Source organism: Tachysurus vachellii, chromosome 2 (assembly GCF_030014155.1).
Source record: "Tachysurus vachellii isolate PV-2020 chromosome 2, HZAU_Pvac_v1, whole genome shotgun sequence".
NCBI lineage: Eukaryota > Metazoa > Chordata > Actinopteri > Siluriformes > Bagridae > Tachysurus > Tachysurus vachellii.
In genome coordinates this window covers 640,267-656,269 of record NC_083461.1, presented here as the reverse complement: position 1 = coordinate 656,269, position 16,003 = coordinate 640,267, and the positions used below count along the sequence as shown (strand labels likewise).

At 43.9% G+C, this 16,003-nt stretch overlaps 1 protein-coding gene across 2 annotated transcripts in view; it reads right to left on the bottom strand.

Moving 5' to 3' along the window:
- The window catches only part of LOC132861259 (protein tweety homolog 2-like), a 15,668-nt gene extending 8,792 nt beyond the window's left edge, over window positions 1–6,876 (bottom strand). Inside the window, exons 1-4 of one of the 2 annotated variants that reach the window (XM_060892691.1) lie at window positions 6,447–6,876; window positions 3,793–3,977; window positions 1,587–1,698; window positions 580–800 (exon numbers count right to left, since the gene is read on the bottom strand). In XM_060892691.1, coding sequence (XP_060748674.1) covers window positions 580–800; window positions 1,587–1,698; window positions 3,793–3,977; window positions 6,447–6,692 — 764 coding nt within the window. In that variant the 5' untranslated portion in view covers window positions 6,693–6,876. The remainder of the gene's footprint in view (window positions 1–579; window positions 801–1,586; window positions 1,699–3,792; window positions 3,978–6,446) is intronic. The other variant, XM_060892698.1, reaches the window with a different exon arrangement.
- Window positions 6,877–16,003: the final 9,127 nt, after the last annotated feature.

The following is a 16,003-nucleotide window of genomic DNA, read 5'->3' as shown; positions in this document are numbered from 1 at the left end:
TTTCTGTGTTTGTGAATCAAAAAGCTAATTATTAACCATACTAATACCATACTAATTACTAATTATTAACTATACTAATGTGCTGAAACAAAGCACTCACTATAATTATAATACACTAAAATGCTGCATACTCACTGAGTCAATAAAGGGAGTCACTTGCTCGCTCAATAAGATACTGACTATATCAAAAAGTACTAAATCAAACAATAGTGTTCTGAATCAACTGAATCAATAAAGTAGTGACTCAATGAATCAAGAATAAATTGACTCACTAAACTAATGAAAGTATATACTTGTTCAATCAGTAATGACTCACTATCAATGTCACTGAATCAGTAATGTAAAAGTATAATCTAGAGTATTAGTTACTGAATCAAATACAAATACTTGTTGACTAATAAGATACTGAGTCAATTAAATACTCATTCTCTGCAACAATAAAGCACTGACTCACTCAATCTAATTGATTGATTGAGTGAGTCAGTCAGTCAATTAGATTCTGATTCACTGAATCATCAAGGTGCTGGCTCGTTGAATCCATTGTGTAATGATGATTGTGAACAGTACTGGTGTGTGTACCTGTAGTACTCCACGGCTGCGGTGTGGTCAGCGATGTGAGTCAGGTCCACGTTGGCCTGCTGCCAGTCCGGCAATCCCAACAGCTGCTTAACGAGGCTCTCCGCCATCTGCTGCATGAACTTCAGGGTCTTCACAAAGTCACCTTGGGTGGCAAAAATCTCGTCCAATCTGGACAAGTGTTCCTTCATCCCGCTCTGAATCCCACCCAGTGTAGAAGAAACCTGTTAGAAGAGGAACATTATACATTTATATTTACGGCATGTGGCAGACTCTCTTATACAGAGCGATGCACAAAAGTGCTTTAAATTCTCCAACCATGAAAACACCAACACTGGTTCACTAGGACACACACCAAGGAGAACATCAGTCTAAACACAAATGGAAGACAATAAGCACAGATGAAATTCTTCACCTGTTGTTTAAAGACACTCAGTGACTCAGCTGTTCAGGAGTCATGGGGAGTCTTGATGTGTACCTACACCTTACCCTGACAGATGGTGGTCCAGTCCAGCAGTACCAGAGAATCAGTGTGAGGGAGCTGCTAGGATTTTAGAGACAATCATCAGAGTTTAAATCATGTGTTCAGCTACAGGAGCCAGCGGAGGAGCGCCGCAGTGGGGTGGAGAACTTGTCAGTTTGACAGGAAGTCACACACCTGAATTTTGGGTCATTTACAGAGGACGAGTTGTGTTCAGAAGAAGACCTGACAGAGCGAGCTGCAGTAGTCCAGTCTCCAAATGACAAGAGACTGAACAAATACCTGAGCAGCCTGTGTGGAGGGAAAAAGTCCAAATCCCCAAAGACGTAGAGGAAACAATCAACCCGAGTGGGTCACATCATGGGAGGAGAAGGACAGCTGATTGGGTCTGAAGGAGAGATCAGATCGTTCTGTAGGGAGACCTCAAGGTCCTGACCTGGGATGAAGAACCCAGACACAGGTGTGTGATGGAGAACGTGTGTGTTTGTGTGTGTGTGTGTTGGAGAAGAGAGACGGTTTATTTCCTCACCAGAGTTTCCACTCCCACCAGTGTGCGGTTGGTGTTGTACAGGGAGTAGGTTAGCTGGTACACTCCATCGTTGGTTTCACTGTTACCATAGAAACCCACCCCAACTGCGATGCTGCAAAACGAGAGGATACACAGTTTATCATCACACACACACACACACAACACAACCTGCTGAAATTTACTGTTTGTAATGTATTTAGAGACAGAAGAAAAAGAAGCGAGTCAGCAGAATTAAACAGGCTGCATACAGGTAGGTTAGAGAACTCTGTCTGTAAACAGTGTCATTATATCTTTAGAATATAAAATATATTTAATGTCTACAAAAATAATAAAAAGTTTGTGCCCCCTGACCATCAGTGCCATGTGTTTGTTCTCCAAACTTTTCCACACACTCTGAGTCACACAGTTGTACAGAACGTCTCTGTGTAACTTTATACAGATGATTTCAGTAGAACTCAGAGTCCAAACCCTGCTCCATCATGACAATGTGCACAAAGCAGCTCCATGAAGACATGTTGTGGAGGTGAAGGTTAGAGCGAAGAACTCGACTGTGACTCAACACCACTGAACACTGACTGAACCCCAGACCTCCTCTCCAACATCAGTGTCTGATCTCACTAATGCTCTTGTAGCTGAATCATCACTAATCCCCACAGATACAATCCAACATCTAGTGAAGAACCTTCACAGAAGAGAAGAGTGGAGCTGATTAAAACAGTACAGAGAATAAATCTGGAACCTTCAACATGAACATGTGGGTGTGAGGGTCAGGGGGCACATACTTTTGGTAATATTGTGTTATTTGTTGACAATTAGCATAAATAATTACGTTAATTCTTTTATCAGAACCTGCACAAATCTCAGGTCAGATTTCCCTCAGAGTCACACTAAATAAATGCAGACTAGCTGCATGTAGACAAGTCCGACACTGTCGTGTTTAACATCATTAACATCAGTAACATCATTAACATCACAGCTGGTTACACATGAAATATTCTGGTATTTATATGAACATTAGACATGTTTCTGACCAATCACAGCGCTTATTGCTATGTGGTGCTCCAGCTACAAGCCACAGAAATCTTTCATCAGCAAACACCACCAGGGACACATGAGGACAGACCTTGGGACAGAGAAGGGGGTGGGGTTGGGTGGTGGGGGGGTTTGGGGCAGAAGTGAGAATACCATTTGGGACACAACCCACAGTGCTGTATTGTCTTGTACTGGGAAACAATCCAGGCAAAACAAAAGAGTGTCCAACGTCCTGCTCGTGTCTCAAATCCATTAACACAGCTGTTTACAGCACAAAGTAGAGACACAACACTGTGATCCATCACCACACTCACAGTTTGTTCTGCTCCACTGAGCTTCATGTAGTGTGTGTGAGTGTGAGTCAGTTACACAACTCACGCTTCATCACTATTCCTTTTCTTTTAAACAAAGCTCTAAAACAGCCACATTAAATACACACATTTATAATGTCTGCTTGGTCCAGGGTTAGGGTTGGGGTTAGGGTTGGGGGTTAGGGTTGGGGTTGGGGTTAGGGTTGGGGTTGGGGTTAGGGTTGGGGTTGGGGTTAGGGTTGGGGTTGGGGTTGGGGTTAGGGTTGGGGTTGGGGTTGGGGTTGGGGTTAGGGTTGGGGTTGGGGTGTCGTACCTGATACAACATCACATCTAGACCCCTGACCTTAACCCCTACGACCCCTACAGTCCCCACAAACCATAACCTACAGCCCAATAACACATATTTTAATATATTTAAACAAACACACTTCTGCTTGGAAAGTGTTTGTAGAATCTTCTTTCCTTAACAGAAAGCATTCAGGAGCTACTGAGATTTCACATGACCACATAACTGTGTTCAGGAGCAGCAGGAATACCAGAGCAACTCATTCAATAACACTAATGTGTATCATGGGATGATGACACACACACACACACACACACACACAAACACACACACACACAGACAAACACACAGACACACACACAGTGACACACACACACAGTGACACAAACAGTGACACACACAGTGACACACACACACACACACACGCAGTGACACACACACACACACACACACACACACACACACACACAGTGACACACACACACACACAGTGACACACACACAGTGACACACACAGTGACACACACACAGTGACACACACACAGTGACACACACACAGTGAGACACACACACACACCAGCTGAGAAGTCCAGCACTGACGGCCATCCAGGTGATGCAGTGTGAGTTTGGTTTCTTTGTCTCTTCCTCATCATCAGCTTCTCTGTTGGTCTGACAGCAGCACAGGAAACTCAGATAGAGAGCGAGTGCGAGGAGATTCACACCGAGGGCAGCCGAGGACACACACACCAGGAAAAGCAGAGACTGCAACACAAACACACACAGTTTATATGGAGAGACACATCATTCAATGCAAATGTTTACCCCCCAAATTCACACCCCACCGTGTGTGTGTTTGTGTTACTATATGTGTGTGTGTGGGGGTGTGTCACTGTGTGTGAGTGTCACTGTGTGTGTGAGTGTCACTGTGTGTGTCACTGTGTGTGTGTGTCACTGTGTGTGTGAGTGTCACTGTGTGTGTCACTGTGTGTGTGTCGATAGGAATAAGGAGGGGAATGGTTGGCATGGTGATGAGGATTTGATGCTTTTGTTGAGGGTCAGGACAAAGGAAGTGTTCACACACACACAGACGTGCGCACACACACACACGCACAGACACACATGCACATAGATGCACACACACACAAACACACACAGACTGACACACACACAGACACACAGACACACACGGACATGCTAATGTACACATTTCAGTCTAAACAAGACCCCAGAACCCCAAAGGGTCTAATATCATCAGCATTTCCTCTTCCTGTCTTCTAAAGGAAACAGCTGTCCTCCTTAATGAATCATGGGTAATCACACAGATGACCTTCTGACCTGTCAGACCCAGAGGAAGTGAGATACACAACACTGACTTTATACAATGTGTGTATAACTTTATAAACTACCTGATTATAAAACACACTTTTATAGCAGTCGTGTTGATCTTTTATGGAATAAATGTATTATTTATTAAATTTATCTACTATGATTGTATTATTTAATATGTACAGCATTATAGAGAAGAGAAGGACTGAGGAGATGATAACATGCACACAGAAACACTGACCTGCTGGTAGTTTGTGGATATTAAACACTGACCTGCTGGTAGTTTGTGGATATTAAACACTGACCTGCTGGTAGTTTGTGGATATTAAACACTGACCTGCTGGTAGTTTATGGATATTAAACACTGACCTGCTGGTAGTTTACGGACATAAAGCACTGACCTGCTGGTAGTTTACGGACATTAAACACTGACCTGCGGGTAGTTTACGGACATTAAACACTGACCTGCTGGTAGTTTACGGACATAAAGCACTGACCTGCTGGTAGTTTACGGACATTAAACACTGACCTGCTGGTAGTCTGTGGATATTAAAGACTGACCTGCTGGTAGTTTATGGATATTAAACACTGACCTGCTGGTAGTTTGTGGATAATAAACACTGACCTGTTGGTAGTTTATGGATATAAAGCACTGACCTGCTGGTAGTTTGTGGATATTAAACACTGGCCTGCTGGTAGTTTACGGACATAAAGCACTGACCTGCTGGTAGTTTATGGACATTAAACACTGCCCTGCGGGTAGTTTACGGACATTAAACACTGACCTGCTGGTAGTCTGTGGATATTAAAGACTGACCTGCTGGTAGTTTATGGATATTAAACACTGACCTGCTGGTAGTTTGTGGATATTAAACACTGACCTGCTGGTAGTTTGTGGATAATAAACACTGACCTGCTGGTAGTTTATGGATATAAAGCACTGACCTGCTGGTAGTTTGTGGATATTAAACACTGACCTGCTGGTAGTTTGTGGACATTAAACACTGACCTGCTGGTAGTTTGTGGACATTAAACACTGACCTGCTGGTAGTTTACGGACATAAAGCACTGACCTGCTGGTAGTTTACGGACATTAAACACTGACCTGCGGGTAGTTTACGGACATTAAACACTGACCTGCTGGTAGTCTGTGGATATTAAAGACTGACCTGCTGGTAGTTTATGGATATTAAACACTGACCTGCTGGTAGTTTGTGGATATTAAACACTGACCTGCTGGTAGTTTGTGGATAATAAACACTGACCTGCTGGTAGTTTATGGATATAAAGCACTGACCTGCTGGTAGTTTGTGGATATTAAACACTGACCTGCTGGTAGTTTGTGGACATTAAACACTGACCTGCTGGTAGTTTGTGGATAATAAACACTGACCTGCTGGTAGTTTGTGGATAATAAACACTGACCTGCTGGTAGTTTGTGGACATTAAACACTGGCCTGCTGGTAGTTTATGGACATAAAGCACTGACCTGCTGGTAGTTTATGGACATTAAGCACTGACCTGCTGGTAGTTTATGGATATTAAACACTGACCTGCTGGTAGTTTATGGACATAAAGCACTGACCTGCTGGTAGTTTACGGACATTAAGCACTGACCTGCTGGTAGTTTATGGATATTAAACACTGACCTGCTGGTAGTTTACGGACATTAAGCACTGACCTGCTGGTAGTTTACGGACATTAAACACTGACCTGCTGGTAGTTTACGGACATTAAACACTGACCTGCTGGTAGTTTATGGATATTAAACACTGACCTGCTGGTAGTTTATGGATATTAAACACTGACCTGCTGGTAGTTTGTGGATAATAAACACTGACCTGCTGGTAGTTTATGGATATTAAACACTGACCTGCTGGTAGTTTACGGACATTAAGCACTGACCTGCTGGTAGTTTTCCTCCTGAAGGTTGAAGGTATTGTTGATTTGCTGGAGTCTCAGATTGATGTGAGGAAACTGGTGAAGCCAATAAATCCACCACGGAGGGATGTAATCCAGATCAGAGAATGACATGGTGTGTGTGTGTGTGTGTGTGTGTGTGTGTGTGTGTGTGTGTGTGTGTGTGTGTGTGTGTGTGTGTGACCGGTGAACAAAAGCTCTCAGCACTTCCTCAGCACTTCCTCTCTGCATATGAAACCCACACGTTTTTCACACGGTGTAAAATCCTGGACACGACCGTGTAAATCCGCATTCCGTTTATTTCTGATAATAAAATAATCCAAATGTCGGGAAACGGAGAAAAATCACAGCAACACGAGCCACGTGACCGCTCACAACACCAGAAGCGTTAACGGGCGAGTCCACGGTACAAGAGTGCGCGTTCACGAGACATGCAGGCGCGTTCACGCAATACGGAGAGCAGGGTTGCCATGTATGTGTGAGAAAAGTAACTCAGTAACCATGACAACGGCCGCCATTTTAAATCGTCAGTAAAAAACTGGGTAAAGTTAAAATAAGTGTGTGTGTGTGTGTGTGTGTGTGTGTGTGTGTGTGTGTGTGTGTGTGTGCGTGCGCGCGCGCGCCATGCGATGGGTTGGCACTCCGTCCAGGGTGTATCTGTAAAGTAATGCGACTGACACACAGCTTCAGTAACAAGACATGCTCGGTTCTTTACTACGTGCTGCAGTGCATATACAAAGTAGGAGGAGTCATAGCATCAACTATGGAGCACTTACAGAAACACTGCCAAAATGACAATAAATTACATCTCCCCTCCTAAGCATGAAACAAAACCATGCTAAAATAATCACTTAATCATAAACTTGCATGTTCACATAAACAGAAGATTTTAACACAGCATGCAACCTAGACAAAACACAATCTGTCAAACAATGAACTGTTGAACACAAACAGGAGTAACTAGGAAGGAGAGGTTGCTAGCACATCACTTCCACAAGGCGTCTTTACCACGCCTTTCCCTGACTACAAGCAGAGCCTGTCTGGAGGCTTCACCACTCTGCCTCGTCTGGTAGTGTATTGCCCAGTTGACAAAGTCTGCTTAGCAGTCTTGAGTTCTGCAGGTGATGCTTGGGATGAATTAGGATGATCCACAGACTTTGGCTCCTCAACACTCACTGACTCTGGTGTCTCTGTCCACTGATCACCATTAAGCCTGTGACGGGACTCGTTAGCAGCTGCTGTGCTCTTGCGAAGATGCTGAATGTTGTGACGGAACTCTCTGCTTCCACACTCAACAACATAAGATCTTGGGGCACAGTGTGATCTCACAACAACTCCCGGAGACCATGTGTGACTGCCAGGATGTGGTTGCATCCTTACTTCATCCCCAGGCCTCAGCGCAGCACGAGGGCGGCTTGCCCTTTATCGGTCGTAGTAAAACTTCTGAACACTTTTGTTTTTGTCTAGTTGCCGTTTAACTTTAAGGGGGTCGTACGCTGCTGGTGTGAGCAGCAGACGGGCAGCAGGCAGGTTGTTGCGGGGACACCTGGCCATCAGCAGCTGAGCTGGTGAAAGGCCTACTGACTCCAATGGCGTCGTTCTGTAATCAAGCAGTGCAAGATGCTTGTCTGGTGCCTTACACCAAAGTTTCTTAACAGTCTGGACTGCGCGCTCTGCCTCACCATTAGAGTGTGGCGTATGTGGGGATGACGTTTTGTGAATGATTCCATAACTTTGACAGAAATCCTTAAACTCATCCGCTGAATATTGTGGACCATTGTCTGTTCGAAGGATAATTGGGATTCCATGTCTGCTGAATTGAGCCTTGAGCTTTTCTATTACAGCATGACATTGTAAGCCCTTCAGCTTCTCCACTTCGATGAATTTTGAGTAGTAATCCACCAGCAGAACATAATGGTTTCCTTCAAACTCAAACAGGTCAGAAGCTACCTCTTCGAATGGAAGATCCGGCGTGACTGTTGGTTTAAGTGGTTGTCTAGGTAACCGGTTCTGAAAGTCTGCACACTTGCCGCAATTCTTCACCATTTGCTCAATTTCAGAACTCATGCCTGGCCAGTATAGGACCTCGCGAGCTCTCTGCTTGCTCTTCACTATTCCTAAGTGAGACTGATGTATAAGCTTCAGCATATGTTCTCACATGGAAGGGGGTACGACTATACAAAGACCTTTATAGACAACACCATCAGCAACGACAAGTTGGCTTCGTGAGTCCCAAAACGGCTGAACTTCGTTAGGTACATCACGCCTATGGTCTGGCCAACCCTGTCGGATTATTTGTTGAAGACAGCTGAGCTCCTTCCTTGTGCAGTCCTGGAGCTCTGAATATTTCTGCTCACTCACTGAAATAAAGTTGAGCATGGAGACACACTCAAAGCCATCCATCTCTGGCTTGTTTTCAATATCCTTGTTCCAGTTCCATATCCTTTCCTCGTCTGTACTTTACAGACAGATCATACCACTGCAGGCGGAGTCGCATTCTCTGTATTCGCATGGGGGTAGAGAGCAGTGGCTTTCTGAAAATATCTTCCAGGGGCTTATGGTCATTGTACACTGTGACATGGTTTCCAAATATGTAATTGTGGAACTTGACACATGCATGAACTATTGAGAGCATCTCCTTCTCAATTTGCGCATAGCGCGTTTCTGTATCTGTCAGAGACCTGGATGAGAGCCACTGGATGACTGTCCTGAAGTAAGACAGCACCGAGGCCATTGCTGCTGGCATCACAGAATATCTCAACAGGCTTGGATGGATCAAAAAAACTCAGTACGGGGGACTTTGTGCACAAGTCCTTGAGTTTGTCAAACGCTTGCTGTTGTGCTGGTTGCCATGCAAATTCCACATCTGCTTTCAGGAGCTGTCTTAGAGGTGCGTCGACTTCGCTGAGGTTTGGCAGGAATTTTGACAGATAGGTGACAAAACCTAGGAAACGACGAACACCATCCTTGTCCGTCGGTGTTGGCATGGACTTGACAGCCTCTATTTTCGCTGGATCTGCCTTCAGACCTTCTGATGTTATCAGGTGTCCTACGTAGGGCACAGAAGATTGCCTGATATGGCATTTGCCGAAATTGAGGCTCAGATTATAGCTTGTTGCTTTCTGAATGACTTTGCGGAGGGTCTCATCATGCTGTCTCATCAGCATGTTCTCATCATGCTGCGATGAGAATGTCGTCCATGACACTTATTGCCCCGCTGATGCCCTCAAGCATCTCATCCATAATACGCTGAAAGATCTCCGGTGCGCATTTTAGGCCAAAAGGTAACCTAAGCCACCTATATCTACCAATGGGCGTGTTAAAGGTTGTCAAAAATGATGATGCTTCATCTAGTTCTATTTGTAGAAAACCAGATTTTGCATCCAAGACCGAGAACACTTTAGCACCAGGCATTGCGGAGACCACCTCTTCTATAGTTCGCATCGGGTAATGTTCCCTCTTTATTACCTTATTCAAGTCGCTTGGGTCAATGCAGATCCTTATCTTGCCGTTACGGACAGCTGCTACCATTGAACTCACCCACTCAGTCGGCTGGCTGACTTTTGTGATGTATCCATCTTTAACCATCTCATGTAGCTTCTCTATTATTTTCTTTTTTAGTGCAGCTGGTTGACGGCGGACAGGATGGACTACACCTTTTGCATCAGGATCAATTTTAATTGTGTATTTGCCTGGTAAAGTTCCAGTAATGCGAGTCAGCTCTGGGTAATCGTCTAGTCCAGTTGGCACTTTTTGTTCTGTTGCAGTGTGACCGTAATGTGTCTTATTTTCTTTGTTAGTAGGTTGCAATGCATCAAGTCGCATAACTAAGCCTAATGCTTCTGCTGTTGCACCACTGAGTACATTCTCCTGAGAAATGTCCACAATCTCAAATTCTGTTAACTACTTAAAGTCAATGTGTTACACCTTGCACCAGTATCGATTCTGAATGGCACCTTCTGAGACAGAATTTCAATGTCTGCCTTCCATTTATCATCACTGTGCTCGTTTGTTTGTGTGATATTTATGCTCAGCATCTCATCATCTTCTGATTCTGATTGCAGCTGCACACTGACTGCGTTTACTGATCTTTTTCGGCATACTGCCACCCAGTGGTTCGGTTTGTGACAGTATGAGCATACAGAGCTTCTTGCTGGACATTTACCTTGGTTCCGCTTGTGCTGTGGGTCTTTGCCACAGCTTGGACAGTTTTTTGGTCGGTTTGCATGTATTTCTTTCTGCACAAATTTTGTCTGATTTTTCTGAAATGGTTTCTTGTTTTGTGTTTGGTATTTTGTTTTCATCTACACTGCTTGCACTTGGGATTCTTCTTCTCTGACAATTTTAATTTGCTTCTGTGACAATTCAAACTGCTGGGCGATTTCAATTGCTTTTGGTAGCGTTAAATCTTCCCCTTTGTCTAACAGTCTCTCTTGGACGCGCTTCTCTCTGACACCCGCGATTATTGCATCGATTAACATATCATCTGGATCACCAAACTCGCAATCCATGAGCAGGAGTCTTAAATCCTTCACAAAGTGATCAAAACCTTCTGTGACTCCTTGTTTTCTTTGTTTAAAACAGTGTCTGGCTATTCTCTTATTTTTCCTCGGCCTTATATAGGTGCCGAACTTGTCTAGGACTTTAGACGGGTCATCTTCCTCACCTTCGCCCCAGTGTAGTGTCTTATATATCTCTCTGCCCTGCTCACTGATCCACGTGCCCAGCCAGCCTGCACGCGGTTTAGCTGTTTGCTCCGATAGCGGGCCGTTAAAGACGAATGTGACGTGGCTCCGAAATCTTTCAAACTCCTGGAACAAATCTGGAGCATCCCAGTCGATCTTTGGGTGAACAAACTGTGATGATGTCATACTTTGTTTATTATCTGTTCCTGACAGACTTCTGACACTATGTAAAGTAATGCGACTGACACACAGCTTCAGTAACAAGACATGCTCGGTTCTTTACTACGTGCTGCAGTGCATATACAAAGTAGGAGGAGTCATAGCATCAACTACGGAGCACTTAAAGAAACACTGCCAAAATGACAATACATTACAGTATCCTGCCTTGATGCCCGATGATGCCTGAGATAGACACAGGCTCCCCGTGACCCGAGGTAGTTCGGATAAGCGGTAGAAAATGAGTGAGTGAGTGAATGAATGAAGTTAAGATAAGAGCTGTGCTTTAAACTGGAATAACTGTTTATTACTTTTACATGAACTGAATACAGAATATTCACAAAGAGCAAAACTTCACCTGAAACAGATTTATAACAGACTTCATGTGTTAAAGGTATTTTAGAAATGATGCTTATTCGTGTTCAAAAAAATAATAGTTTTGCATCTTATAAGCTGCAGAACACCATCCAGGATTATTAGTGATGTTTTTTTATTTTATTTTTTATATGTTAATCAAAAAATAAAGTTACAATAAAGTCATGACATTTAGTTAAAGTTAAACATGACATTTGAGCCTGTAAAGTGTACAGATAAAGATAAATGTGATCACTTCAGTTCCTCTCCACACATCTGTTAGACCCAAACCACACATCTGTTAGACCCAAACCACACATCTGTTAGACCCAAACCACATCTGTTAGACCAAACCACACATCTGTTAGACCCAAACCACATCTGTTAGACCCAAACCACACATCTGTTAGACCCAAACCACACATCTGTTAGACCCAAACCACACATCTGTTAGACCCAAACCACATCTGTTAGACCCAAACCACACATCTGTTAGACCCAAACCACATCTGTTAGACCCAAACCACACATCTGTTAGACCCAAACCACATCTGTTAGACCCAAACCACACATCTGTTAGACCAAACCACACATCTGTTAGACCCAAACCACACATCTGTTAGACCAAACCACACATCTGTTAGACCCAAACCACACATCTGTTAGACCAAACCACACATCTGTTAGACCCAAACCACACATCTGTTAGACCAAACCACACATCTGTTAGACCCAAACCACACATCTGTTAGACCAAACCACACATCTGTTAGACCAAACCACACATCTGTTAGACCCAAACCACATCTGTTAGACCAAACCACACATCTGTTAGACCAAACCACACATCTGTTAGACCCAAACCACACATCTGTTAGACCAAACCACACATCTGTTAGACCAAACCACACATCTGTTAGACCAAACCACACATCTGTTAGACCAAACCACACATCTGTTAGACCCAAACCACACATCTGTTAGACCCAAACCACACATCTGTTAGACCCAAACCCTACATCTGTTAGACCAAACCACACATCTGTTAGACCCAAACCCTACATCTGTTAGACCCAAACCAAACATCTTTTAGACCCAAACCACACAAACAAAATCACACCACAAATCTTTTATGGTTGTCATAATTAATACTTTCAGCCCTGAAGGTTTTGATGAGCAGAAATGTACAGAGGGTAAAGAAGAAGAAATCTTACACTAATAAAAGTGATCCAAACTAATAACCAACCCGTATTTTAATGTATTCCTAATAATGAATAAATGGTAATTTGAGCTGAAATCCTTTTCCTTATGATCCAGACAGAGAAACAAAGTACGTCAATTTTATTGCAAGTCAGGGGTCACGGTGGCTTAGTGGTTAGCACGTTCGCCTCACACCTCCAGGGTTGGGGGTTCGATTCCCTCCTCCACCTTGTGTGTGTGGAGTTTGCATGTTCTCTCTGTGCTTCGGGGGTTTCCTCCGGGTACTCCGGTTTCCTCCCCCGGTCCAAAGACATGCATGGTAGGTTGATTGGCATCTCTGGAAAATTGTCCGTAGTGTGTGATTGGCACTCCGTCCAGGGTGTATCCTGCCTTGATGCCCGATGACGCCTGAGATAGGCACAGGCTCCCCGTGACCCGAGGTAGTTCGGATAAACGGTAGAAAATGAATGAATGAATGAGTTTATTGCAAGTAAAACATTTATGAAACACACCACTGAGGTACAGGAAGACGTTACGTTACCGTAGTGACTGACAGCGTTCCTTGCACATCCTATTTTCCTATTTATATTTTTGGCCAGTTTTTCTCTCTCATCTTTTTCTTTCTCAAATAGTTATCATGCCAAGGCACGTTGTGAGCGGCTGTGTTTCTGCTGTCCACCTGCCATCAGATCACTCGGGGTCTTGTTCACTTGGCCTCGTCCGTACTGACTGAGGTCAAAAGTGAGAAGTTCCAGGTCTGAAGCCATGGCTCGGTCCTGGAACAGGTGTGAAAGCTCCCTTCAGGTGACGGGAGAAACCCCATGTGTGATGGCGGAGTGTAGAGATGCTGGAAAATGGATTCTGAGCTAAAGTTGGGGATTCATTGCTTGACTCATTTAGTCTGTAGTCAGTCTGGCCCAGTAACTGATGATCCGTTATCCACGGCTCTTCCTGTTGCCTCAGGATCCAGAGACGCCGTGACTCTTCAAAGTTGTTTCTCCTGCCTTTGTGGGTCAGCATCTTCTTACAAGTGGTTGTCATTAATTTCATCAGTCGTCTAAGGCCTGATTTGGGCGTCTTGTTCTTCTCACTTCTTTTTCTTCTCTTTACTTCATCCAGTTTAAATCTTACAGGAGATGTTTGGGTGCTTTGCGAAGGTGTAGGAGCAGAATTATTGACCTCTGAGTCTGTCTCTGTCAAACACTCATCTAAACTGCCCTTTTCTACAGAACTGTTTGTACTGTAGTCCTCCTGCTTTCTCTCATCCTCTTCCTCCTCTCTCTTTCTCTCCAGCTCTCGCTTTCTCTCCAGCAATCTCTGTAGATTTTCTTCCTCTCTCTTTCTCTCCATGTCTTTCTTTTTCTCTTCTTCTTTTCTCTTTTTCTCCAGCTCTCGCTTTCTCGCCAGCAATCTCAGCAGATTTTCTTCCTCTCTCTTTCTCTCCATGTCTTTCTTTTTCTCTTCCTCTTTTCTCTTTTTCTCCAGCTCTAGTTTTCTCTCCAGCATTCTCAGTAGATTTTCTTCCTCTCTCTTTCTCTCCAGCTCTCTTTTTTGCTCGTCCTCCTCTCTCTTTCTCTTCAGCTCTCGCTTTCTCTCCAGCATTCTCCGCAGATTTTCTTCCTCTCTCTTTCTCTCCAGCTCTCTTTTTTGCTCGTCCTCCTCTCTCTTTCTCTCCATGTCTTTCTTTTTCTCTTCCTCTTTTCTCTTTTTCTCCAGCTCTTGCTTTCTCTGTAGTCTCCATAGATTTTCTTCCTCTCTCTTTCTCTCCAGCTCTCTCTTTTGCTCTTCCTCCTCTCTCTTTATCTCTTTCTTTTGCTCTTCCTCCTCTCTCTCTATCTCTTTCTTTTTCTCTTCTTCTTTCCTCTTTTTATCCAGCTCTCTCCATAGATTTTCTTCCTCTCTCTTTCTCTCCAGCTCTCTCTTTTGCTCTTCCTCCTCTCTCTCTATCTCTTTCTTTTTCTCTTCTTCTTTCCTCTTTCTATCCAGCTCTCTCCATAGATTTTCTTCCTCACTCTTTATCTCCAGCTCTCTCTTTTGCTCTTCCTCCTCTCTCTCTATCTCTTTCTTTTTCTCTTCCTCCTCTCTCTCTCTCTCTTTCTTTTTCTCTTCTTCTTTCCTCTTTCTATCCAGCTCTCTCCATAGATTTTCTTCCTCTCTCTTGCTCTCCAGCTCTCTCTTTAGCTCTTCCTTCCACCTTTCCTCTTCTAGGCATTTTCTTTTCTCTTCTTTAATCATATCCTCCCTCCTTTTCTCCTTCAGCATTCCCTTTCCCTCTTTCATCTTTTCCTCCCACAATCTTTTTCTTTTCTCTGTTCCTTTATTTTGCTCTACCACTTGTCTTTCCTTCTCTCTTTTCATCTCTTCCTCTCCTTCCTCGGAGACCGCGTCCATGTCCTGGTTCATCGTTCTGCTTGGTCTCTCGTCTTTGCCCTTCTTTGTCTCTAGTAAGTGCAGATCCTCGTCTTCTGCTTTCTTTCTCTCCTCTGCTGTCTTTGTCCTGTCTGCACACAGGAGCAGATCTCCAACCATCTCAGAAGTCTTTTTGTTCAGGAGGTTCTCGATGGCCATCTCTCTCGTATCTGCCTTCATCTGCAGCAGCGTGTAGATCTGATCTCTCTGGAGTCGTACACACTCGGCCAACTCCAAGCATACATTGGTGATCTTACCCTGGATCTCTTTGCTCATCTCACACCTCAGATCCTCCAGCTCCCTTCTTACCCAGGATTTCAGCTGTCTTGTGCTTTTACTTTCCATCTTAACCTACATTATGGAATGATTATGAGATAAAGCAGATCAGCATCATGGTGTGAGAATCTGTGTAAAGTGTCAGATATACTCCACAATCCTGTATAAGTCATTTACTTATGTGTATGTGTGTGTATGGGTGTGTGTGCGCGTGTGTGTATGTGTGTGTGTGTATGTGTGTGTGTGTGTGTGGGTGTGTGTGTGTGTATGTGTGTGTGTATGGGTGTGTGTGCGTGTGTGTATGTGTGTGTGTGTGTGTGTATGTGTGTGTATGTGTGTGTGTATGTGTGTGTGTGTATGTGTGTGTGTGTGTGTATGTGTGTGTGTGTGTGTGTGTGTGTG